Source organism: Vespa crabro, chromosome 3 (assembly GCF_910589235.1).
Source record: "Vespa crabro chromosome 3, iyVesCrab1.2, whole genome shotgun sequence".
Taxonomy (NCBI): domain Eukaryota; kingdom Metazoa; phylum Arthropoda; class Insecta; order Hymenoptera; family Vespidae; genus Vespa; species Vespa crabro.
Genome location: NC_060957.1, coordinates 13,324,541 through 13,350,366, shown reverse-complemented (window position 1 = coordinate 13,350,366; position 25,826 = coordinate 13,324,541). Strand labels below are relative to the sequence as shown.

General features: G+C 31.2%; 1 protein-coding gene across 6 annotated transcripts in view; it reads left to right on the top strand.

Annotated features, from left to right (window-relative positions):
* The window catches only part of LOC124423072 (fibrillin-1-like), a 143,716-nt gene that overhangs the window by 115,661 nt on the left and 2,229 nt on the right, over positions 1–25,826 (top strand). For 3 of the 6 annotated variants that reach the window (XM_046960383.1, XM_046960382.1, XM_046960388.1), the window contains 5 exons: positions 6,188–6,327; positions 9,237–9,339; positions 10,711–10,736; positions 12,836–12,910; positions 13,191–13,485. In XM_046960383.1, coding sequence (XP_046816339.1) covers positions 6,188–6,327; positions 9,237–9,339; positions 10,711–10,736; positions 12,836–12,910; positions 13,191–13,485 — 639 coding nt within the window. Of the gene's footprint in view, positions 1–6,187; positions 6,328–9,236; positions 9,340–10,710; positions 10,737–12,835; positions 12,911–13,190; positions 13,486–15,890; positions 16,039–19,546; positions 19,698–23,020; positions 23,047–25,826 lie in introns of those variants that run through there. The other 3 variants (XM_046960387.1, XM_046960385.1, XM_046960384.1) reach the window with 3 other exon arrangements.

Here is a 25,826-nt window from a genome sequence, read left to right as displayed (position 1 = left end):
CGAATAAAAATTGCTTATTTAATAGATATATTGATCGGTCAGATGGTAGCCAATGAAAATCGAACCTTTAAATCCTTACGTATGTGTTACTTTATTTTTCTCTTTACTTTTTTCTTTTTTTTTTCTTTCCATTGGCACGAAACACACAGGGAAACACAATTGCAGAAGGAATGACGAAAGTTTTCCGATTGATTTTTTGAGACTCGAGATTTTTCTTTGCTCTTCTCAAATTGCAAAATTACGAGCCTGGAAATGCATTTTTCTACTGTAATTTGAAAAAAAAAAAACGAGATTAATCGATTTTTAAATTAATTTAGATATTTTCAATCCTTCGATGCCTTTACATAGGCATCATCAACTCAAACGAAAGTTGACGATACTCATGAATCTTTTTTTTTGTTTTTTTTTTTCTTTATCTTCTAAATTTTGCAGTATAAAAGAAAGAAAAAAAAATAAGAACGATAAGCAAAACGAAAAAGAAGAAGAAAAGAGGAGAAGATAAAAGGACGGAGTCAGTTGTGTCATTGAGAGTCGATTAAAATCTTAAGTTAACTACGTGAATATGAATAATTAATTTTTAATAATAATTTAGATATTTTCGATTTGTCCTTAGAAGACATTTTTTTTTTTTCATGTCTCAATGAGAAAATAGCAAAAATGGCGAATCTTTTCTCTTTCTTTTCTTTTTTTTTTCTTTTTTTTCGTTTTATCTATCAAATTTTGCACTATAAAAGACAAAAAAAATGAGAACGATAAGTAAAACGGGGGAAAATAAAAAGGAAAAAAAAAGAAAAAAATGAAAAAAGATAGAAGGACGAGGCAGTGGTTGTCATCGAGAGTCACCTAAATTCGACGTAACGACGTCACGTCGTTAGATATGTCGCGCGTGGACGAAATATGAAATACAGGTCTCCGGAGAAACGCGATAGCTTCCAACCGACGGCGAACTGCGCATAAATATGCCGTACGTCGTATGCACTCTCGTTCTCTCTGAACTCGTACATTTCCTCCTCATTTCCCGACGTGGCCATCTACACGACGTTGACGACGTCGACGTCGACGTTGACGACGACGACGACGACGACGACGACGACGATGGCGACAACGATGGTACAAAATGAACCAAAAAAGAATATATATATATATATATATATATATATATATATATATATATATATATGGTATATAGGTATGTATGTATTGTATGTATGTATGTATATATATTTGGAAAAAAGAGATAAATTTTACATTGTTTATTTCGTAGTTATTACAACTCATAACATTTGTTTTTCTTTCATTTATTTTATCTCTTCCTTTATTTTTTCTTTTTTTCTCTTCTTTTTATTCTTCTCTTTAATGCAAGTCGAACGAACAATCAAACGAATGTTTCTCCTTTATGTTATCGTTTAAGAACGAATTCGAATTAATGTGTACTACTTTTGGAAAAACAAAAGTGAAACATTATGAAAAATAGAATTTTTGTTCGAGCGAGTAGAATGATGATGAAGAAGAAGAAGAAAAAATAAATAAATAAATAAATAAATAAAGAAAGAAAGAAAGAAAATGTACGCCGTCGTTTTTACGACTCGTACCATTTTCCCTTCTTTTTTTTCTTTTTTTTTTTTTTTTTATTGATTTTGTTTCATTTCACTTTATCTTATTTTATTTTTTTCTTTTTTTTTTTTATTTATATATAATTCGAATGGGGATAAAAAAAAGAAGAAAGAAAAAAAAATGAAAAAAGAAAAAAAAAACAGGAGAGAAAAATAATGGGAAATAATAATATGGACAAAGAATTTTGCGTTGCCGGTTAAAAATTTGTACTCAACTCGTATGCAATTTGAACAAAATAATAGATAACGATCGATCATTTTTTTCTCTCCCTTTTTAATTCTTTTCAATGGACATTGGGATCGATGTTTTTTATTTAATGGAGTAGGCGGGGGCGGGGGGTCGGCGGGGCGGGGGAAGGAGGAGGAAAGAAAAAAGGAAAAAAAATTAAATAAAAGATTAAAAGAAAAAAACGAAAGAGAGAGAGAGAGAGAGAGAGAGAGAGAGAGAGAGTGGGGGGGGAGAACAAAATTTTTTTTTTATTGGCGCAAATAAAATGAGAAGAATAAATGAACGGAGGTATTATGATGGTATGAAAGAAAGGCCTTTTATTATGCGTTATTTCGCGTACATACTGGTGTCGGATTTACGATCGATCCACATTGCCATCAAGATAATACACAGCATCACTGTCCGATGCTTCCGGTTCGTGTAACCCGTCTCGACGTGAAGCATGCATATCCACCAGTCCTCTACGTTTCCGCGTTTTTCATCGCATAAATCTAATGTAGAGATTCTCTCTCTCTCTCTCTCTCTCTCTCTCTCTCTACCTCTGTCTCTGTCTTTCTATCTATCTTCCTCTTTCTCTCGCTCTTGATCTATCTCTTTTCCACGTGCTTACGTTTTATGTGTCTCTTATATATTCACATGCACGGTGATAGTGTCTCGCCTATGCCTGGCCAACAAGTTCAGTTTCCAAGAGAAGCAATAGATCTCTCTGTCTCTCTCTCTCTCTCTCTCTCTCTCTCTCTCTCTGTCTCTGTCTCTCTCTCTTTCTCTCTCTCTGTCTCTGCCTCTCTCTCCCTCTCTCTCTCTTTATGTCTCTCTGTCTTTCTCTCAATCTCTCTAATAAAATGACAGAATGACTTCTTCTTTTTCTCTTTAATCATTGATCTATATCCTTTCTCTCATTGTTCCTCATATATTTTGATAAGATATAAATGGTCACGTTGAACGTGAAAATTTTTCAATGATATATATAAATCGTCGTAATAAGATAAACATCTAGTTACATGATCTCCATTGTATTTAACGATGATTTAATTAATTGTCCGATTACCATTGGATACTTTTTTTATGACTTTTTTAATGGATTAAAAATATTGTTATTATTCTGTTATATATATATATATATATATATATATATATATATATATATATATATACATATATGTATATGGTTCAGTTATTTGTTAAAGCTGAACTTTAAATGAACGAATAATAAATAAATCTTGTTAACGTTTTATTTGATTTATTGCTTGATGATTAATTATTAGAATATTGAATACTGATTTTTTATGACCTTTTTAATACTTCCAAAATATTGATTTCATTGTGCTATAGAAAAATGAAAAAATAAAAAAAAAATAAAAAAATAAAAGAAGATAAAAACGTATATCGTAATTTTATTCATCATAGCTAATATTTAAATTCATAAATTCTTGTTAACGATCTCTTGTTCTTATTGATGATTAATTATTGAAATATTGGGCATATGTTTTTTATGACTTTTTTAATACTTCAAAAATATTGGTATCATTCTGTTATATATAAAAGAAGATATATATATATATATATATATATATATATGTATATATAATTAAGTTACTCGTCACAGCAAAACTTGTAATGATAACCAATAATTAATTAGTAAAATATACGATCAATATTTTTATGAAGATATTTCAAAAATATATTAATTTGTTTAAAAAAAAAAAAAAAAAAAAAAAAAAAAAAAGACAAAAGAAAATAAAAATGTAGTCATATTATTAATAATACGAGATTGATTTGTTTTATTAATCGATGAAACTCTAATATCATCTTACTATTCCAAAAGAAAGAGAAATAATTAAAAAAAAAAAAAAAGAAAGGAATATTAATTAAAATTAATCTCTTAATAGTTAAACGATCATTATAAATAATATATACTATTCGACATTTAAAATTACGTCGAACGTACGACGAAAGTTAAACTGTGTAAAAGGGAAAAAAGAAAAAGTAGGCAAATGAAAAAAGAAAAGAAAAAGAAATGGAGAAAATAAAGGAATAAAACTAAAACGTGAAATAGAGGAAGTTGAAGCAGAAGAAAAGGAAAAAGTAAAAGAAAAGGAGGAAGAAATAATCGATTCGATAATATCGATCTACGAATCATCGAAGAAAGTTGATAACGATCGTAAACGAATTTAACGTAAGATAAGAAAGATATTAAACGTTGAATTTAACCGATTGTAGATCGTGAAACGTTCGAAGAGGGAACCCACTCGAGCGCGATATCCTGCGGTGAAAGAAGTTCGTCTTTCGTAGTAGTCGTCGCGTCGTTAATAAAGAATAGTGGGGAGAGATTTGATTGTGGTTGAAACTTTAGTGGAAGGAAGATGAAATGAGAGTATTGGAAGGTTTGGGGAATGAAGGTTATAGGAAGATTGTTGGAGTGAAGGGGATGAGAGGATTGGTGGATTGGTAGGGGATGAAGGGTAGATTCGATACGCCTTCAAAGAAAACTTTTTCTCCTTTCTTGCGTTAGGAGTGGACGGATGCTGTTCTTCCTCTCTCCTACTTTATTTAAGATGATAGAGATGAAGAAAGAAGATCGGTCAACCGTACCAATCGATTGTTACGTTTGTATATACAACGTTGAACTTTACGGGTTCCTTCTGATAAACTATACCTCACCATCAAAACTCCGTTTAATTAATCATTCCAAAAGTTTTCGAAAAACCTTGCTTGTTTTCAAAGGCCTATCGGTTCATCGTTTTGACAAAAAAAAAAAAAAAAAAGAAAAAAAAAAAACGAAATGATACGTGTTTATATATTATTGATTCGTTTTATATCAATTTTTTATTTTTTCCCTTTTTTTTTCTTTTTTTACTTTTTTTCATTTTTTTCTTCATCATCATTGACGCATCCCTTAAGGACTGTTTATTTGACTTAACTTAGTTTTCCTGGGGGGGGGGAGAGGAATTGTATGATAATATGGAACTGTAAGGTAAGAATGACGAGAAAGGTCAAAGGCCACGGATATAATAAACAAGTTAAGGTAAATAGATTATGGTAGCTTGCAATTATTTATCTAAGGATGAATAGACGATGAATAGAATTAGGATAGTTTTTTGTGTTATGATATTTTTATACATAATATTTTTATGTAAACTTTTCTTTCTTGAGATAAATTTTCTATGATTTATAGATACGTATTTATTGTAAAATGATATAACATGCCTATGGAAGATAATGATGAAAAATTTGTATGGAAATTTGTTTTCTTTTCACACACACACACACACACACACACATACACACTCATACGCAAACACATATAGATTTTATACGATTTGTGAATAAATATTTATTGTAAAATTATGTATCACGCGGATGGAGGATAATTAAAAAAATATTTGTATTGAAATTTATTTAATTTTTTTTTACATATATTGTAAAAATATATGTTACGTACATATATTTAAAATGTCTAATTCGATTTGTCCATATATTTTATTATAAAATATAAATAAATATTTATTTCTTGTTTAATAAATAAAACGAATAGATAAATTATATTCAAGGAAGCAAGTAATAGTGAAATTTTCATGATCATCTTTTAATGGCCATCTTCATATTATTCGACTCTTTTCACCGCAAAGAGTTTTCGGTTTACTAATCTCGTTAAAGAAAAAGCCAGCGCACTCGTTGGTTTCTTAAGAGACTCGTTGCGGTTAATGTTTATCGTTATGGTCTTTCATCGTTGTTGTCGAGAAAGAATTTTAAACGGAAAGTAAAAAGAACTCTATGGCTCTCGTAACTTCGTTTTTGTGTGTGTCCGTGTATTTTTACGTTCATGTATATTTATTGAGAAATTGACTGATGTAATCAATGAATAACGTTCGATCACACATTTTATTCCTTAGAAAATTTTAAGAAAAACAAAAAAAGAACAAAAAAGATCAAATTTTTCTTTCGTTTCCTCTTTAATGTTTTTCCTATTTCAATAAACGTGATGTTTTATAAATTTTTTTTTTTTTTCTTTTTTCTTTTTTTTTTTAATCTAAACGTTTAACAAAACTAATGATGTTTCCTTCTTTCTTTTCTATTGAAATAAATGGAAACCGTTTAATATGGATTTTGTGATTGAAATAATATTTGTTTGTTTCTTTTTTTTCTTTTATCTCAAAACATATATATATATATATATATATATATATATATATATATATATATATATATATGTATATATAACATCCAGTACGATTAAATATTATGTGAAGATATAGATTATATTGTACATATTAACATTTGGATAGGTATGTAATGTATGTAGATATCTATGTATCTCTCACATTACGTTTACTCTGATTTTCAGACACTGAGAATCCTAAAGTTTCGACCTGCCCGACATCCTTTGAAGTGCGCTTAAGTCCAGGCGAGCCAAATCGTTTGATATTCTGGCAGGAACCTACGTTCACCGACAACGTCGGAGTCGAGAGAATTTACAAAACGAGGGTGAGTAAAACAGCATTGCTTTTCTGAGAGGAATAAAGAGGAAAATAGATAGAGAGATAGATGGATAGAGAAAGAGAGAGAATGAGGAAAAGATAGAAAAAAAAACGAAAATAATTATACGTAATAATACAGGAAATTATGCAAAGAAAAAAAAAAAAAAAAAAAAAAGAACAGAAAAATTTTTTTTAATAATAATAAAATTATATAATCATTTTCTTTTTAAGAAATTATATCATATTCAATTATATTATTACTCATATCAAAGTATATATTTTATTATAATATATAATATACATTAAATACTATGATAAAATTATTTAATTAATAATAGAATTACATGATTATTCTCTTTTTAAGAAATTATATCATATTCAGTTATATTATTTTTTATATATAAAAAAAAATGTATATATAAAATTAGTAATATTTATATATGTATACATATATATATATATATATATATATATATATATATATATATATACATATAAAAATTACTACTTTTTCTTATATATTATAATGACGTTATAACAACTTGTAATACGATCAAAGAAATTTATATATCATAAAAATAGAAGATATATAATGTATAATACGGAATGAAAATAAAAGGAAAAAATTAAAATTTCAGATAATAGATTATCCAAGTGGAGAAAAAGGGAAAAGAAAAAAAAAAAAAAAGAAAAAGAAAAGAAAGAAAGAAATGTATCTCCCTTTCTGTTAAAGAGTTTACAAGCTTGCGGCAAGAAAAGCTCATCTTCTCCATCTCTCCCTCTCTCTCTCTCTCTCTCTCTCTCTCTCTCTCTCTCTCTCTCTCTTTCTCATTCTCTGTCCCAGAGTTTTATTACGAAGACGAGCGTTTAAAGGGCGTTAGTACGAAACCTTAACAAGCGGTTCCACTTCTCTTCTTTATTTCAACCCTTTCCCCTTCCATTCACTACTCTTCTTCTTCTTTCTTTTTTCTCTCTTTTTTTTTTTTTTTTTTTTAAGGGGAGAAGGAGGGGTGTGGGGTAGGAGGGAGGGTAGAGAGGTAGGGTGAAACGAGAGCTTTATTAAAAGTCTCGCTTAACGATCGAACTTACCAATCTCGCGCGCTTATCTCCCAGTTCTTCGAGATTTCGTTCATTAATTACTCGAAGGGCATTTTCGAAGATACCGAAAAGATAGAGCAGAAAAAAAAAAAAGAAAAAAGGAGTGAGAGAGAGAGAGAGAGAAAGAGAGAGAGACAGAGACATAGAGAGACTTAAGATAGAGAGCTGAGATTAACAAAAGGGTGGAAGGGTGGTAGGGGACAAAAAAATAAAATCCTGCGGAGTTCTTTATTCTCTCTCTTTTCCCTCCCCCCGCTCACCCAGCCCCCTTTATTTCTTCTTCTTATTTTCTTATTCCTAATTTTTTTTCGTTTATTTTTATTTTTGTTTTTTTTTTTTTTTTGTTTTTTTTTTGGTTTCTTTTTTTTTTTATATATTTTCTTCTTCAATCTCTTCTTTTTATCTTGCCTCGTTCAAAAGTGCCTTAAGTTGAAAATTTTCGCTCATGATTAGTCATCGATCTACTATCTCTCTCTCTCTCTCTCTCTCTCCCCTTCTCTCTCCTTCTATCTCTCACTCATTTAGAGAATTCATCCAACTTAATTCACTCATCTAACGATGATTGCTTCTCGTTTCACACGTACTGTTCGTTAAACTTTCTGTAAACAGTCTCATATATATTTATATATACGTTATCGTAGAAATTGACGTTCGAGATAAAAATAATGATACTATTCCAAAAGTGATACCGTTCACATCGTCGTTCAAACGTAAATACATTATTTCAAAAAGCATCGAAGAAATTATATGATTAATAAATTGAACATTTAATTTCATACATATGTCTTAATGAAATTAATCTTAAGACGATTGCTTGATGATCATATTCGATTAAATTTCTATTTAAAAATTGAAATAGTATAAATTGAATGAATTTTATCTTAAATGGGGATACATACGTTAATATATTCAACGTTACTGATCTCTTTCTCGATTAACATGTAGATATATTTTATAAGAACAATTTGACGAGATATAAAAATCAATAGAAATGGAAAAAAAAAAGGTAAGATAGTCGTTTAAAATAAGATAAATCATTAATTATCTAACATCTAACATTTGATATTTATATGTTATAATTTATAATTTTAAATATTATAATTTGTAAGTACTTTTCTCTCTCTCTCTCTCTCTCTCTCTCTCTCTCTCCACAATAATAATACTTAATTTATAATCTATTGTTTAGCCATTAGAAAAATCTCGATTTTAAATATGTCGCGTTTGAAATAATTCATTTAATAATTACGTCATTCTACAATTTGATTTTTATATATTACAATTAATAACAACAAATATTATATAAATAATTCATTATAAAATCGTTTCTCCTTTAATCTTTATCTAATATTATAATATATAAATATTATAGAAATAATTCATTATTAAATTACTACCGATTAATACATAACTTCCTCATACCTCCCTCTTATCTGCACAATCGGAATGATCACGATTTTTAATATGCCATTTGATTTGAAATAATTCGTTAAAAATTTCTCAAAACAAGTATGAACTTTTGTTGGTTTCAAAGAGATAACAAATTTTAATTCGAGGAAAGATAAAAAATACGTATAGTGGGAGTAAGAGAAAAATTGAAAAAAAGAAATAAATAAAGGGACAGATAGAGAAAGAGAGGGGGAAGAGAGAGAGAGAGAGAGAGAGAGAGAGAACTAATTTGTATATCATGAAGTATACCACGTGGATAATGGAAGAGGTGGCTTTGCGGTTATCGCTAAAGGCTCCTAATATTTCAATCTCAAAGCAACCACACCAGGCGGATAACGTGAAAAGTTAATGCTCTCTGCGTTTCCATGATAGGAACCAGGACAACTGATGTATCCTGGGGTACACAACGTACGCTACATCGCTTCCGATGCTGCCGGAAATCAGGCCGAATGCCATTTCTCCGTACACGTTCGAGGTAAATTTATGCAATGGGTAAATGTTACGAAATTGTTTAGGATAAATACGACCTTGGAGAAACCACATACACGATATTAAACAATAATGTTATACATTATGTTATCACGGATGATCAACGTTGAAGAAAATTAATTCTGACCGTAGCTTTTCTTTTTTCCTTCTTCCTTTTATACATTTTTCTTTTTTTCTTTTTCTTTTTTTTCATGTTTTATTTATCTATTTATTCTTATCCTTTCTTCTTTTTTTTTTTTTTTTTTTTTTTTTTATTTATTTAACTGTCTACATAAATATGACAATAATATTTCAAATTGTATTAATAATTTCGTTGGTTATTGCGATCATCTTCTTTTTTAATTTACGTACCTGAAATTTATCACGTCATACATGTATAATCGATTTTTGTAACATCGTCGAAATGGTTAGCTCCTCCAAAACGCAATAGTATACATACATACATTATATATATATATATATGTGTGTGTATATAAATACGTATATATGTATCTACATAATTAGTCTAAAGTGATATTTTACGTTTTCCGTGGTCACAGGATGACAAATCCTGTTATAACCAAATGCATTACGGTCTTGCAAGCGTAAAATCAGTTTGAACATTTTAACTCAGCATTAAAAATAGAAAAAAAATATATGTATATATATATATATATCGTTAAAAAATGTTCAAAGCTTAAGGAAATCCATTGTTCTAATGGATATTCTCGAATTAAAAATTAAAGTCGACGTTTATCTTACATAGATAGTAATTCGATGACGGATTTAATAGTATAATGTGATATTCATTGAAATTGAATGATCCATTCTAAATGAAACAACGTTCCGTCGAATATTCAATGTTCACAATAATCTCGTTAATTAATTACGAACGATTATGTTTCGACCGTACGTATAATATCGATTCTCTATCTTAACACACACACACACACACACATAAGAACAAATCACGTATATATATATATATATATATATACAGGGTAAAATTAAATCCGTTTGTTAAATTACAAAGTATAGATCGATCTCGATCATTTGAAAGATTATTTTATCTAAATCAATCATCATTATACTTTTTCTCTATTATCTATTTTATTATAATGTTACATTAATTAATCAATGAGTAGAAATAAATTGGAAAAGAAAATTTTTGATAAAAATAAGAACGTTAATTTTCAAGGAGATTGTTGAAAATAAAAGGAGAGAGAGAAAAAAAAAAAAAAAAAGAAGAAATGAAAAGAAAAAAGATATAAAAAGTATTTTATACTCCATAAATTTCTTAAATCTTTTTTATATTTAAGACGAACGTTTAAGAGAAATTAATCGAAATTATCGTCTTTTTTCTCTCGTAAATTTTCAGAATCCGACCAACGACAGGATTCCGAGGTGAGTTGAAAGAAAACATATTGGAGATCGCGAATGGCTTTTACGTAAGCTTGAAAGTCTCTTGAACCCGATTGTATCTATCTCCTTCTTTCTCCTTTCATCGAGTAAAAACATAATTCCATTTTGTTCTCTCGATTCTTAACTCTCTCTCTCCCTCTCTCTCTCTCTCTCTCCCTTCACTTTTTATCCTTTTTATTTTTCCTTTCTTTATTTCCTTTTTCTGTTTTCTCGTATTTTTTTTTGTTTTTTTTTTTTTCTTTTCTCTTCAACGATTCCATCGTAAAACTCTGATCGGGATTATCTCGAGAAATTTTTAATCATCGAAATCGTATCGAGTACAACGATAACTGTTCGGATATCGAAAAGCGTTCTTTCCAAGAAACAAATGTCAATGTTTGTATGTATGTATGTATTTGAAAATTCTTTTCTTTTTTTTTCTTTTTTCTTTTTTCTTTTGTTATTCTATTTATTTCTTTTCTCTTTATTTAAACGTATTCACTTTACTCGTTCAAAATTTAATGAATAATTCGTGTATTTAAAATTTATTACATTAAATATTATTATTATTATTATTATTATTATTATTATTATTATTATTATTATTATTATTATTACTAGTATTATTATTATCGTTATTTATTAAATCGAATAATGTTATGTTGAAGTAAACTGAGACAAACAAACAAACAAACAAAAAAAGAAAAAACAAAAGAAAAAAAGAAAAATAATATTCACAGAATCGCGATATTAACTATAAATAGAAATGAGAGTATAATAACTCGAGAATAAATTATTAATACACTTTGATCGTTCTCTTCTGGAAGGAAAGTTTTCGCATAACTATTTCTCGGTATCATTATTCGAAACTAGTTTAGTTCAGTTTGGCTTGTAGCCGGAATTCCGTGTAAATTCATATGTGACTATATCGTAGACATTTTTGGTCTACGGGAGTATGAAAAGTCAAAAGTTCGAAGCAGAAACGGTAACGGCAAACGGCAACTGCAATGTTATAGCAGAAAATACGAAAATCCTAGTGGAAAAATGAAAAAGTATAGAGACATTTTTATCGGCCTGTCAATTCGCTTCCTATAGTTACATACTCGGACGATATCCCGGTTGAAAGAATTCAAGAGGTTGTACGTACACAAACTCCGCTTGTCTTTTCGTATAAGAAAAGACGTCGAATGGATATCAAAATGGGTATCCAGAATTTTTCCACGAAAGAAAACAGATACGGTACAACGGTGCGAAATCGTTGAAATATTCGATGTATGAAATCGCCCGGTATAAAATTGTCTTGAATAATATCAAACTGAAAAGTATTCTTTCTTATATTAAATTATACAATATATATATATATATATATATATATATATATATATAAAATCCATTTAAATATTTATCTCTTCGTTATTGTCTTATTATATCTGAGACAAAAAGAAGAAGAAAAAGAAAATTAAATTATCTAAAAGAAAATATTCGTCGCTTATATAAAATCATTCGACATTTAAAAAAAAAAAAAAAAAATATATATATATATATATATATCCATCTTTGTCGAATTATCTTGACAAAAAAAAGAAAAAAAAAAGAAAAAAGAAAAAACAAAATCAGATATTAAATAAAATCATTATTCGTTCTTATAAAATCGTACTAGAAATATTTTTCTTATAATATTCGTGTAACATCGTGTAAAAGAATCATTCGATATGTAGTAAAATCGTCGTAATTAAAATATCGTCCATCATATCTACGACGCATAAGAGGAAGAGAGAAGAAAAAAAGAAAAAAAAAAAAGAAAAAAAAAAAAGAAAAGACAAAGAAAAGAAGACAAGAAAAATTTATCCCACGAAAAGATATTTGTAATCTGATATATGAAAGATATTTGATACTCGATATATGAAATAATTAACTGTGAAGAACAAGAAAAAAAGGAAAAAAAAAACGTTCGATAAATATCTCTCCGTCGTTACTTCTATTATTACCTGATATCTTTTCTCCGTTCTCTTTCGTTCACGCTCAATTCCATTAAAAAAAAAAAAATATATATATATATATATATTAGAAGATCTTACGTTCGCACTTATTTCGTCGTTTAGCCGAGAATTTACCGGAGGAGAATGTTGATGTGTCCCGGAAGACCACCCCAACCGATGCCGACTTCCGCTTATGGGGTGAGTTTTCATGTCACACAATCTTTTTTTTCCCCCTCTCTTTCTCTCTCTCTCTCTCTCTCTCTCTCTCTCTCTCTCTCTCTCTCTCTTTATCACCCTCTATCTTTGTCTCTATCTTTTTATGAGAGTCTACTCACTTTATTGTAACGAAAAAGACAGAGACCAAGAAAGAGAGAGTGAGTGTGAGAGAGAGAAAGAGAAAGAGAGAAAAAGAGAAAGATATATATATATATATATATAGAAAGTAGGAAGCTCGTGAAAGAAATAATTCGATTTACAGTGGCAGATACCAAGCGGTTGCTATCTAAGGTACACCAGGATCTTCTCAGGGGCGTATGCCGTACAGCGTGCTTATCGGGAACATCGGCAGAATGGTTATCAAGACGCGAGGGCAGCTTATCACGAGATCCATCCAGTACAGAGAAACCAACCTCGAGCTCCACCACCACCACCTCCTCCTCTTCTACCTTCTTCTTCTTCTTCTTCCTCAGCATCATCTTCTTCCTCATCTTCTTCTTCTTCTTCTGCTTCTTCTTCACGGATCTCCTCCTCGATGGCCTATCCTATTGGAGATTGTAAGTATACTCGTCGCTTCATACCAAGCCCTGCGGCTTCTTGATAAAGAGGTTTGAAGGGGAATGAAAAAGAAGGGACAGGGTGGTTAGTAAAGAGGGTAAGAGGGATGGATGATCCTTAGTGGGAGGTTGGTGACTGGTAAGAGAGAACGGGACGACCCTTCTACAATATACTTCTTCTTTTTTTTTTTTTTTTTCACTTTTCGCTTTGGTTTTCGGTCTATCTTTCTTTTATTTTATTTTTTTTTTATTTTTCTTTTCTTTTTTTTTTTTTTTTCTTTTTTTCATTGCGAAATTCGTCTCTCATCTTCTTTGATAATTACAAAAAAAAAAAAAAAAAAATAAGAGAAAAAACACGTGCTCGCTCTTCCTTCGAATTATTCACTTCGTTTTTTCTTTTTTCTACTTTTTTTTGTTTCTTTTCTTTTTCCCCCGTCTTTTTTTGCTTTTAACTCGTAAATATTTCATTTTCGTAAATCCGCGGATGATGTGCGTATTATATATATATATATATATACTGTATAATTATGCGTTAAGGTACATAAGGAGAAATTGCATTTTAAAGTATATAATTATGTAGCATTACGTTTGAAAGTTTAATTAGTGATAGGAAGAACATCCCCTTCCATGTTATTTTTCATATTTTCTATTTTCGCTTCTCACCGAACAATGAGGAACTTCGAGTATTAAAAAATGTGCGAATGGAAAACCCAACGTTGAAAGTGCTCCTTTTCATCCGGTACTACAATTCTGTCATTCTGTTTTACGAATTTCGTGGAAATTGAGAAAAAGAGAAAGAGAAAGAGTGATGGAGAGAGAGAGAGAGAGAGAGAGAGAGAGAGAAAGAGAGAGAGAAATTGTTGAGCCAAACGTACGGTTTTACGTGGAATATCGAATTTAAAATCGATGTACCTCTGTAAATATATATCACACTTTTGAAGGGTCATTCGAACACTTGGTTCACTTTGAAACCCTTTACGAATCCCTTTTTTTTTTTTACTCATCGTAACTAAAATCCTTTATCTTCTTTTACATTTTATAACAATTTTATATATAGATACATTTTTTTTTTTTTTGTAATTTTACATAAATATATAAAATATACACATATGTTTTTAATATATATATATATACATACCCGTCTCATTTTTATTTTTTCATTTTTCTTTTTTCTAATATCAAATCTTTATCATCCTTTATCTCTTGAAATTGATGATATAATTATTTCACATTTATTTCACTGACAGATGACTAAATTATCACGGTAAAAAAAAAAAAAGATATATGTCCACGAAAGAGCCATTGTCGTCTTTCCTTTTTCTTCTTTTTTTTTTTTTTTTTTTTTTTGCATTATTATTATTGTTTTTCTTTTTTCCTTTGTATGAAATTGGTCGCTTTCGCGAGTCCCGACGGTTTTCATTAAACTTCTTGATTACTATATGCATTTCTAATGGGAACAAAATTCCACGAAAGTCGTACATGAATTTATCTTGATGTTGAGAGATCCTCGTTTCTTTCTCTTTTTTCCCTTCCCCTCCCCCTTCTCTCTCTCTCTCTCGCTTTTTCACCTATTTTTTTCCTTCTTCTTTTTTTTTTTTATACCATTAACGGCGCAAGTGCACACGTTGTGAAGAGATTTGTTACATTCAGGATATTCCATTTAATGTTCTTGAAAAAGAGAAACAAAATAAAAAAAAAAAAGAAAAGAAAAGAAAAAAATAAAGAAAAAGAATAATAAATAAAGAAGAAGAAAAGAAAAAAGGGAGTGAGAAAATAAAAAAGCAATGCCATGCAGACGTTCACGGAAGTTGGAATTGTTTGATGGTGTAATAAATATCGTGTAACGCGTTCGAATGAACGACAAATTTTTCACTTTTCTTTTCTTGTTTCTTCTTTTTCTTTTTCCTTTTCTCCTTGTTCTTCGCTTTTTTTTTCAAGCGAAAGAAAAAAAGGAAAACCAGACGAGACGGCTTTCATAATAAACTAGTCTCATTTCGTTCTAAATCAATTAAGAATTTAATCGAAACAATTCGATCTGATTTAGCTCAACTAATCAAATTGATTTCTCTCTCTCTCTCTCTCTCTCTCTCTCTCTCTCTCTCTCTATCTATCTATCTATCTTTATCTCTGAGTTACTTTTAATCTTTTTCTTTTTGTTTTGTTCTTCTTTTTTTCTTTTTTTCTTTCTATATATATATATATATATATATATATATATATATATATATATATATAATTAAAGTTTAGAAGTAAAGGAAATCGGATAAGTGGGATTTAAAAATTTAATTTATTCGTTAGTTCGCCTCGCATCACATTCGAGATATAAGCGAATGGTGGATATCTATTAAATTCTTGCATGTAATTTTTTCGTCGACATTCGAAATACGCTCCGATGCATTTTTTAGCTCGATGGAATTCGAAGAAAGGCCACGGATTCTCGTTTCTCATTATTTCCATGGCATCCTTCGGTAAATTCTACCGAATGCGCTTACCACAAAATTAATGGCATCGCAAAAGCTTCTAACAAAAGGCTATCTATATCCCAACGCTTGAATCCCGACGAATCTGATATTCGTGATAAAGAAAAAAAAAAAAAAAAAAAAAAAGAAAAAGAAAGAAAGAAAAACAAAAAGAAAGGAGAGAGAGAGAGAGAGAGGAAAAAAAAAGAAAATCAGAATTTACTGCCGCGAAAGGAAAGGGGGAAGAAAAGAAAAGAAAAAAAAAGACGGAAAGAAAAAGAGATAAATGTTAATTCGTCTTTTATATATAATATTCCTTAGTGATTTGACGTTAAATTTGAAACAAACAAAATGAAAAAAAAAAAAAAAAAAAAAAAAAAACGAAAGAAAAGGAAAAGAAAAAGAGAGAAAAAATAGAAGAAGGAAAAGACGAGCAACAATTCGACATTGAGAATTGTCCGTAATAATTTGCAAAACAGTTTATCACATTGACCGTCTATTACATTTAGATTAGCCAATTTGGTTTTCGATCAAACGTTAATGGATCTTCTTGTCTCTTTTCGTGATGGTTGAATCCATTACAAAATAATGTTACCAGAACAAAATGTGAATCCATTAATACAATCTCTCTCTCTCTCTCTCTCTCTCTCTCTCTTTTTCTATCTCTCGAGATAGAGGAAGAACGACAAATGGAAGAGGAAGTGAAAGAGGAAGAGAAAGAAGACCGAAAAAAAGAAGGAAGAAAAAAAGATAAAATGAAAGGAAAATCTGGTTGGGAAAAGAGATGGTGGGGTTGTTAAAAAGAAGAAGGGAAAGAAAAAAAAGAAAGAAGAAAAGTATTGGTCGCTGAACGTGAAAGCGTTTTAATGGATACAACAATGGTGATGCTTTCGAGAGAAATTTCGCGAGTCGACGGTTTCGATAGAGAATGATCGGCTTTAATGAAACTGTTAGATTAACGTGTTAGAGGGAGATGCGTTAGAGCGAAAGAGAAAGACAAGGCCAAAAAGATATATATATATATATGTACATATATATATATATACACATATGAAGAGAGAGAGAGAGAGAGAGAGAGAGAGAGAGAGATGCTCTTCATCTCGGATAGCTTGCAGAGTCTGCGTTTTCGTCGTCGTTAGAATATTAGAAGGCTGAACAGGCAGACACCATGTTGTGTTATTATTCTGGCAACGTTTAAACGAACTTATCCATTATGAGAGTTCTGTGCATAGTTTAGCAAATAGTTGCTACCGGCCGACAACGTCGTCGTCGTCGTTGTCGTCGTCGTCGTCGTCGTTTTATTGTCGTCGTGGAACCGTAAGGTGATTAGCAAACGATAGCCGAACGTAACAGTTTCCGTATATAAGTATTCAAAACAAACGATAACTTCGTTTTATTTACTTGAGTCAAATAATTATTATATTTTGTCAATTGGCTAGTTAAATTTGCCTTTTGAATTTTTATCGATATAATTTCCTTTTAATTTTTATTTGTATTTTTTCTTTTCTTTGTCTCATTTCTTTTTTTTTTTTTTTCTTTCTTCCTCTCCCGTTAACCTTGAGTGTCGAAATCGATTCGATCGAATTTCTAAATTTTTATTACTATTATTATTATTATTACTGTTATTATTGTTATTACTATTCTTTATTATTTTTCATTATTATTATTATTATTATTATTATTATTATTATTATTATATATTTCTTCTTCATCTTTTTCTTATACCTTTTCCCTTTCCTCTTTGTTTTTCTTTCACTTTTTTTCTCCTCTTCTTTTTCCCTCCTTTTTTTTTTCTTTTTTTTTTCTTTTTAACAAATTGAATCTGGTCAACGGTTCGTTAAACATTCGTAGAAAATGAAATAGCCGGCGATGGAGGCAAACTTACGAAACCGCATAGAATCGACGATATTGTATTCTATGGTGCAAAAATCAAAGGTGCTCCCTTGGCGAGTAAAACGGCAGACAGTGAACACAGGAAACGCAAATAACGCGAAGTTATTCGTACTCGTTGCCAATGGAAATACTCGGTGACCTAAAAAAAAAAAAAAAAAAAAGAAAAAAGAAAAAAGAGAAAAAAAGGAAGAAGAAGAAGAAGAAGAAGAAGAAGAAAAAAAGTAAAAGAGAAAAAGAAAAACGAGTGAGAGCGAAAGAGAGAGAAAGAAGAAGAGAGAGAGAGAGAGAGAGAGAGAGAAGAATAGTGAAAGAAAGAGGAATCCTCGATATCTCTCACATATTCGAGATCTGGATACGTATATTATCGTAGAAAACGAATAGCACGAGGGAAAATAGAATAGAATAGAATAAAGAGAGAGAGAGAGAGAGAGAGAGAGAGAGAGAAAAGACAAAGAAAAAAAAAAGACAAAGAAAAAAAAAGGATACAAGGAATATGATTGGTACGATTGGCGAATAGATGGAAGAATATCGTTTGACTATGGTAGACGTTTCCTGTCGCTCAAGAGTTGACAGGAAAGAATACGCCGATCGATTCCTTCTATCATTTTCTATCTGATATTTCATGTTTGTTCGATCTTTACTATCCTAACATGAAGAACGATAGAGGAACGTTTCCATTGATTGTTGGTGGACCGACAAAATCGAACCCGACGGGATGCTGAGCGTCGTCGATTCAACCAAATTCATTTTAACCTTACAATCCTCGCCGCCGTTCATCGTCGAAAGCATTTTCGTTTTGGCATTTGTTATCCTATTGGCTGTACCATTGTTCGCCAATCTAATATTTTATCTCGTACGTATCACGAGGATTCCTTTAATAATCTTTATATAAATTAAATTGCCCGTTAAATTTTATTAACATAGTTATCAAAGTGATTATTCATTGGTGTTCGTTTGTATGTGACAGGCGAGAGAGAGAGAGAGAGAGAGAGGTGTTTTTTCTTTCTTTTTTTCTTCTCTCCCCTTTTCCCCTTCTCTCGCGTACGCACATTTTTTTTCTTTCTTTCTTTTTTTTTTTTTTTTTTTTTTTTAATATATTTTTTTCATATCTTCTTTCTTCATCTCTCTTTTTTTTTCTTCTTCTCTCTCTCTCTCTCTCTCTCTCTCTCTCTCTCTCTCTCTCTCTCTCTCTCTCGACATAACGTCTTACTATAAACACACGACGTAAAGAGATTGGACTTAGCTTTGCTTTTCGAACGATATGATCTTTGATTAAAAAGAAAAAAAAAAAAAAAAGAAAAAGAAAGAAAGAAAGAAAAAAGAAAAAAGAAATTAAAGGAAAAGAAAAGAAAAGAAAGAAAGGGAAAGAAAAATGTGTCCTCGTTTTTGATGAATCACGTCAGTTCGCAAAGAAAATAGAAAAAAGAAAAAAGTAAATCCTATCTACGGACAAAGACATATTTGGACGGACAGACAGCAGACAGATAGAGAGAGGGAGAGATAGAGAGGGAGAGAGAGAGAGAGAGAGAGAGAGAGAGAGAGAGAGAGAGAGAGAGAGAGAGAGAGAGAGAGAGAGAGAGAGAGAGAGAGAGAGATTGATCAATAAGCATGTCCGCGGGCGATAATAACGCTTTTCATCGAATGAATCTCTTTGTTTGAATGCACTTCTCAAATTCCAAATATCTCTGCACTTTCTCGCGTCGGCTTAGGGGAAATCAAGGAACGAGAATGGATCGAACGGGAGATGGAATAAGAGGGATCCGAGAAGAAGGATAGCTGCTGCTGGTTCACCCTCAGGCGGTTCAAATATAAAGGAATATCATCATGAAACTGGACGAACGAGTATTAGGAGTTCGGAGGAGCGTATACGAAGGGCCGTTGTGATGCATTATCCAGCACCAATTCCAACAATCGATTCAAGTTCCAGTTCGGATTACGATTTAGAATTTAACGTAGATTCAAATCGTAGAACAGTATCAACGCCGAATCTTTGTTCAAATAGTATCGTTGATCGAGCTAGTCGTTACGAATTAAATGAGGATGACGTAGGACAATGCGATCAGGACAAATTTACGGGTACATTAATTAAAAGAAATAACGAAATAAAGGATGTGCCGGTTGAAAGATCATCCTCGTTCGTTGTAACAAATTCCGAATTACCTATTATCGATATATCAACTTTCAATTACAATGCGTATCGTCATAAACTCATCGAGGCGAGCCTTAAGAAACGTTATAAAAATCATCAGCCACCGGGCGACGTTATATTCAATTCTATACATTTAAATACGTCGGACTCTATGCTCGGTATAAGATTGAACGACAATTATGATCATAGTTTTTTCGATTTCATTGAGGAATATTATGACGCGACCTCTGGTATGAGCAAGAAAGAGGTAGAGTTTTTACATCCTTTGGATCATTTTCTTGTTAAGGGTATACGCAAACGAGAGACCAATGAAATAGGTACGGATACGATGAATCTTTGTTATTCGAAAGAGACCGATCGGGATAAGGAGATAGTTGATAATAGTTACGTAGAATGTAAACGAAATAATATCAAATCGAAGAATAAGAATTTTTCTAACCAATCGAACGATAAAAAGGATTCGAGAATGGCGAGCAACAAAGCGGAACCGAAGGAATCAACGTACGGATCGATTAACTCGAGAAAGGATTCCGAATGGTTGAGGAAAGGGAGACACATTGGAGCCGGTGGTCTGGTTGATTCAAACTCGATTCGAAGAAAACTACGGAGAAGTTCGAACGTCGATCAAGTACAAACAAGGAAATACTTTGGATCTAAGACGAGCAATGATATTGTCAAACCTGTACGTAGAAAGTTGGCAACGTCGATCGTTAAACCCGATAGGGACTCCATTATAAACGTCAGTACGGCGAGTTCAAGCGAGTTGGATAGTAACCGTGACGTTATGTCAAATTATTCACGTGATTCCTCGGTTCCGTCTTCGAGAGATCGTAAAACAACGAGGAAACTTCTTCCATGGATCAACGGTAATCCCTCGGTATCGTTCAATAGAAAATATGGAAACAACAGGCCAGAGAGAAAGAAGACATTTGAGAAATCTAAAAGAGCTAAATTACGAACTACTGTCGAACGTTCCTCTACATTTGGTTCAAGGCCATACTCGCCAAGGCCAAGATCGGCAAATTTAACTTTAACGGAGAAAGGGAAAACGATCGAGGATCGTACGAAGAGCGAACGTATTGACGGTTTAAATGCAATAAAGAATTACGATTGCCTTAAAGGTATAGGATCGTTACGATCGAATTCGAAGGAAAATGAGATTTCTTCGTTCAATTTGATAAGACCGATGATTCCGTCCAAAAACTTTGAACCATCGACGAGCATTTCCTCGAGATTTTTGGTACCGAAGTTTCACGGTACCTTTGGAAATGACGATGGAAAATCAAGGGGTTCTCTCTGTGAGAATGTCGTTGGCATAAGTTCTCTAAAGTTTCAACATGAGGAACGTGATAATCGTAGATCACGTCAAAAGTCAAGGAATATGATTGACAATAATTCTGATTTAATTAATTCGATTAACGATAATAAAGAAATTTTCAAAAATTATGGAGAACGTTCGGCGAATTCAAAGTGCGATGGATCTTTCGAAAAAACGATCGGCGAATGTCGAACGACTACGAAAGTTTTGCGCGAACGTTTCGTTAATTCGATCGATGACGAAAACGAATCGAAGAAGAACATAACAAACCTCCAATCGATTCTTACTCGTAAAAGTAACAACGAGATATCGATGGCCAATAAAGAGGGTTTGAATATTTCGATTAGGAAAAAGAATACACCGAAGAAAGTAATCACCGAGGTGAAAAATTTCGACAAAACTCACGAGATCTTCACGAATGGAAATAAATCATTAATCAAGATGGATACGTGTCCTCGATCGGCCGTCGTATCAAGAGACACTTTGATATTGGATAAGAACGATTCGCGAACTCAAAAATCCTCGAACATTAATTGTCGTGACGAAATGACATTGGAAAAGGAAAGGCCAATACGTCGTAGATTGTCACGTGCCGATTCGAAAGTTGGTTTGGCCGTTCAAACGGGTTTAAAGAATTACATTAAAAAGTTGAAGCAACTGTTGAAGAACGACGGTAACATTGACACCGTCGATTTAGCGTCTTTGAGTTTGAAGGACGCTATATCACCCGAACTCGAATCGATCTTATCCGTTTCGGAATTGAAAGAGTTGCAGGATCTATTAAATGTAACCGAGATCAAGTCGAATTTGATCGATCAAAATGTTATTTAGAAGTCGTCGAACTTTTTACGAGTACAAAATTTTTTCTCTTGGTTTTTCCTCCCCTTTTTTCTTTCTTTTCTTTTCTTTTTTTTTATTTTTTTACAAATACACACACACACATATATATATACAAGCACTGGCTAACCTAATAACAATAAATCGTTATAAGATCGAACCTGTAGGAAGAAATTTTATATAAATAGTCACGAGCTTTATCAACGAGCTTAATCAATTTATATATATATATATATATATATATATATATATATATAAATTTTTTTTTTGTATTAAACAATTATTTTTTTGCATTTTATTTCTCTTTTCATTTATTTATTTATTTTTCTTCTTTTTTCTTTCCTTTTCATCCTCGTAGATAAATAACGGATTCGTTTGGATTTCTATACGGCAAATTTGGAAACACTTGTATTTTATAAATAGATAATATTTTTCTACCCTTTTCGTCGAGTTCTCTTTAGAAACGAAGAAGATTTACGAGATCATAGTAGATGTTAACCAGCTTCTACGTTCGAAGAATTTTTATCAAACACACACACACACACACACACACACATACTTTCTCTCTTTCTCTCTCTCATTCTTTGTTCTTTCTCTTCTTTTTCTTCTCATCGACGTTGATTCGACGCTCAATGATTCTCGCGATCGTTATGATCATTGATTTACGATCGAGGACGAGAGTTCGACTCGTACGTCGTTTCTTCGGTGATTTATGTGAACGTAACTACACGAGGAAGAGTAAGAAAAGATGATAGAAGATAGAAGTAAGAAGAGTAAGAAAGAGAAAGAAAGAATAAGAGAGAAAGAGATTGAAAGAGAAAGAGAGAAAGAGATAGAGAAGAGCTCAGTTAACAGTGCACTATTAATAATGCATAAAAGGAAACGAGGGCAGCTACGACAACGACAACGACAACGACGAAGACGACGATGACAAAGACTACGACGACGACGACGATGACGACGACAACGACGACGACGAAGTCAAGGAGATGAAAGAGGTAGAGAGCACTGTAGAAAACAGAGATGGTAACTATGAGGAAAGAGAGATAAAGAGAGAGAGAGAGAGAAAGAGAGAGAGAGAGTGAGAAAGAGAGAGAGAGAGAGAGAGAGAGAGAGAGTGAGATGGAATACGAAATTGCTATTAAAATAATAAATTATAAATTTTTATCATTTTAAAATTAAAATAATCTATATTGATGGGTATAGATAAAATAAAATTGATTAGCATAAATTCGAATTTTTTTTAATAGTAAATTTTAATAACTATCATTTGCAGTACACTCGCAATATTTTACTATAATATTTTTTTCTTTATATATATATATATTACCAGTAATAGTTATACATATTATAATAATATAATGTGTTTTATTATTGGTAGATAAATCTGGGTTTTTCCTTCTTTTTTTTTTTTTTTTTTTTTTATTGAGATACGAGTACACATACGAATGTTAAAAAGAAAAAAAATATAATTCGCAAAACTCATCGCTCTTTGGCCTTCTTCTTTGTATCGCTTTTAAAACTCGTGAGAAGACTTCCCAGGGATGACGACAGCCACTTACAATTAGGGTGTATAAAGAAGAGCCGCTAACTTCAACTATCCTCTCATTCTCACATAGCTTAGAGAGAGAGAGAGAGAGAGAGTAGTTTATGGTTTATATAATCGTTCTATTAACAACACGCAACCTCCAACAGTTTTTTCTTAACTTCCTTTTACTCGAGAGGACACTTCATTTTAATTCAAACCGTTCCGAATTTCGACGCATATAAATTAATCATTACTTAGTTATTAATGGTATTAATAAAATTTATATTGATCGTATTTATGGTGGATCGTGAATTTTTTTTTTCCTTTTTCTTTTTCTTTTTTTTTTCTTTCTTTTTTTTTTTTCTTATTCGAAGTCGACCTCGATCAAATGATTTTCAAGGTACGAAAAGAAAAAGAAAGTAGAAACGTCGTCAAATTTAATTAAAATCTTTCTTTTCTTTTCTTCTTTTTTTTTTTTTTTTCTTTCCTTTTTATCAATTTATAATCGATCGCGCCAAAAAACGACTTTTTATTACACAAAAAAAAATATTTATATCCTTATTAGTTAAAAGGATTAAAGTTTGTAAATTTAATTAAACGATTTCCAATCGTTATGATGCTAATTTTGATTAATCAAATTTATCATAGATACTGAGAAGAGCTTTTCTTTATTTCTTCTTTTCTTTTGTTTTTTTTTTCTTTTTCTTTTTTTTTTTTTTGTTCATTTCTTTATAATTTAGAATCGATCGCGCTATAAAGAGAAACTCAGATTTCCAACTGTTATTAATAAAATCGTCATCGATACAATGTATCATGAAACATGAGAAAAATATTTATATTATTTAGAATACGATTTAGAAAAAAAAACAAAAAAGAAGTAACGCGAAGGGAACGGATTTTCGATTAGAAAGAGAGAGAGAGAGAGAGAGAGAGAGAGAGAAATAAAAGAAAGCAAAAATATCACGAACTATCATTTTAATGAATTCACAACGACAGTGAAATTTATCATAGACGACGCTAGGGACATTTTTTGTTTGTTTGTTTCTTTCCTTTCATTCTTTCTTTTTTTCCTTCTTTTTCTCAGAAATGGATCGTTGATCAAAAACGATATCTTCTTTTACTTCTTCTCAAGTACTACTTGGATATATATATATATATATATATATATAAAAGCTTTTTCACACTTCTCCATTTTCTTTTTCTTTCGAAGTTCGATCCAATCGAAGGTGTAAGCTACGATATATTGTAGAATCTCTTTATCGAGAACCGACATCTCGTTCAATGGGTCCAACCCCGTCAAGTGATTTAACGACGATAAAGCTCATTGAAAATTGTAATCGGCTTTTAACTGGATCACGTGGAGGTAAAACTTGGTTGAGCGAGCTATCATAGTGACATACATATATATACATATATATATACATACATACATACATATATATAAGAGAGCATCTGGAAAAACATTCCAGAGACTTGGCCCCTGACGACACGTGCCCCAACATTCTGTCCTAGATTCGCAGAGTTCACGAGATGGCAAATACATATACATACATATATATATATATATATATATATATATATATATATATATATATAAGTATACACACACACACACACACATATATATATATGCATGTATATATATATATATATATATAACATACAAAATAGATAAATCGATGGAAGATATTCATGCGTGTGGTCTCTCAGTGTCCTCGTTTTCGAGACTCGATTATATATCAAATACCGTTCGCTGAACTTATCTCGAGTTGCCTTGAGTTTCGAGCGAAGAAAAAAAAAAAGAAGAACACGCACACACAGAAAATAAAAAGGAAAAAAAAAAAAAACAAGAAGAAAGAGGAAAAAAATCTCCATGATATTTTTCTTAACAATTTTACCATTAGAAATATTTTATGAGTTAGTACATTGACGATATTTAATCTAATTCTTTCGAGTCCTCGTAAATGAGATTGAAAATGAGACTGTGTGAAACGTGAAAAATGGGTCGAACCACTTCGGAATAAGACGAAGAGCAAGCAGTTAGGTAAATTGAACTGCTTTTACGTTAATCGTTGTCGATGACGTCCAACTCTTGGCTATTCTTAGGTCTCCTTCAAAGTGTCCAATGATAACAGTCACTAAATCTTCTCCTTCGTA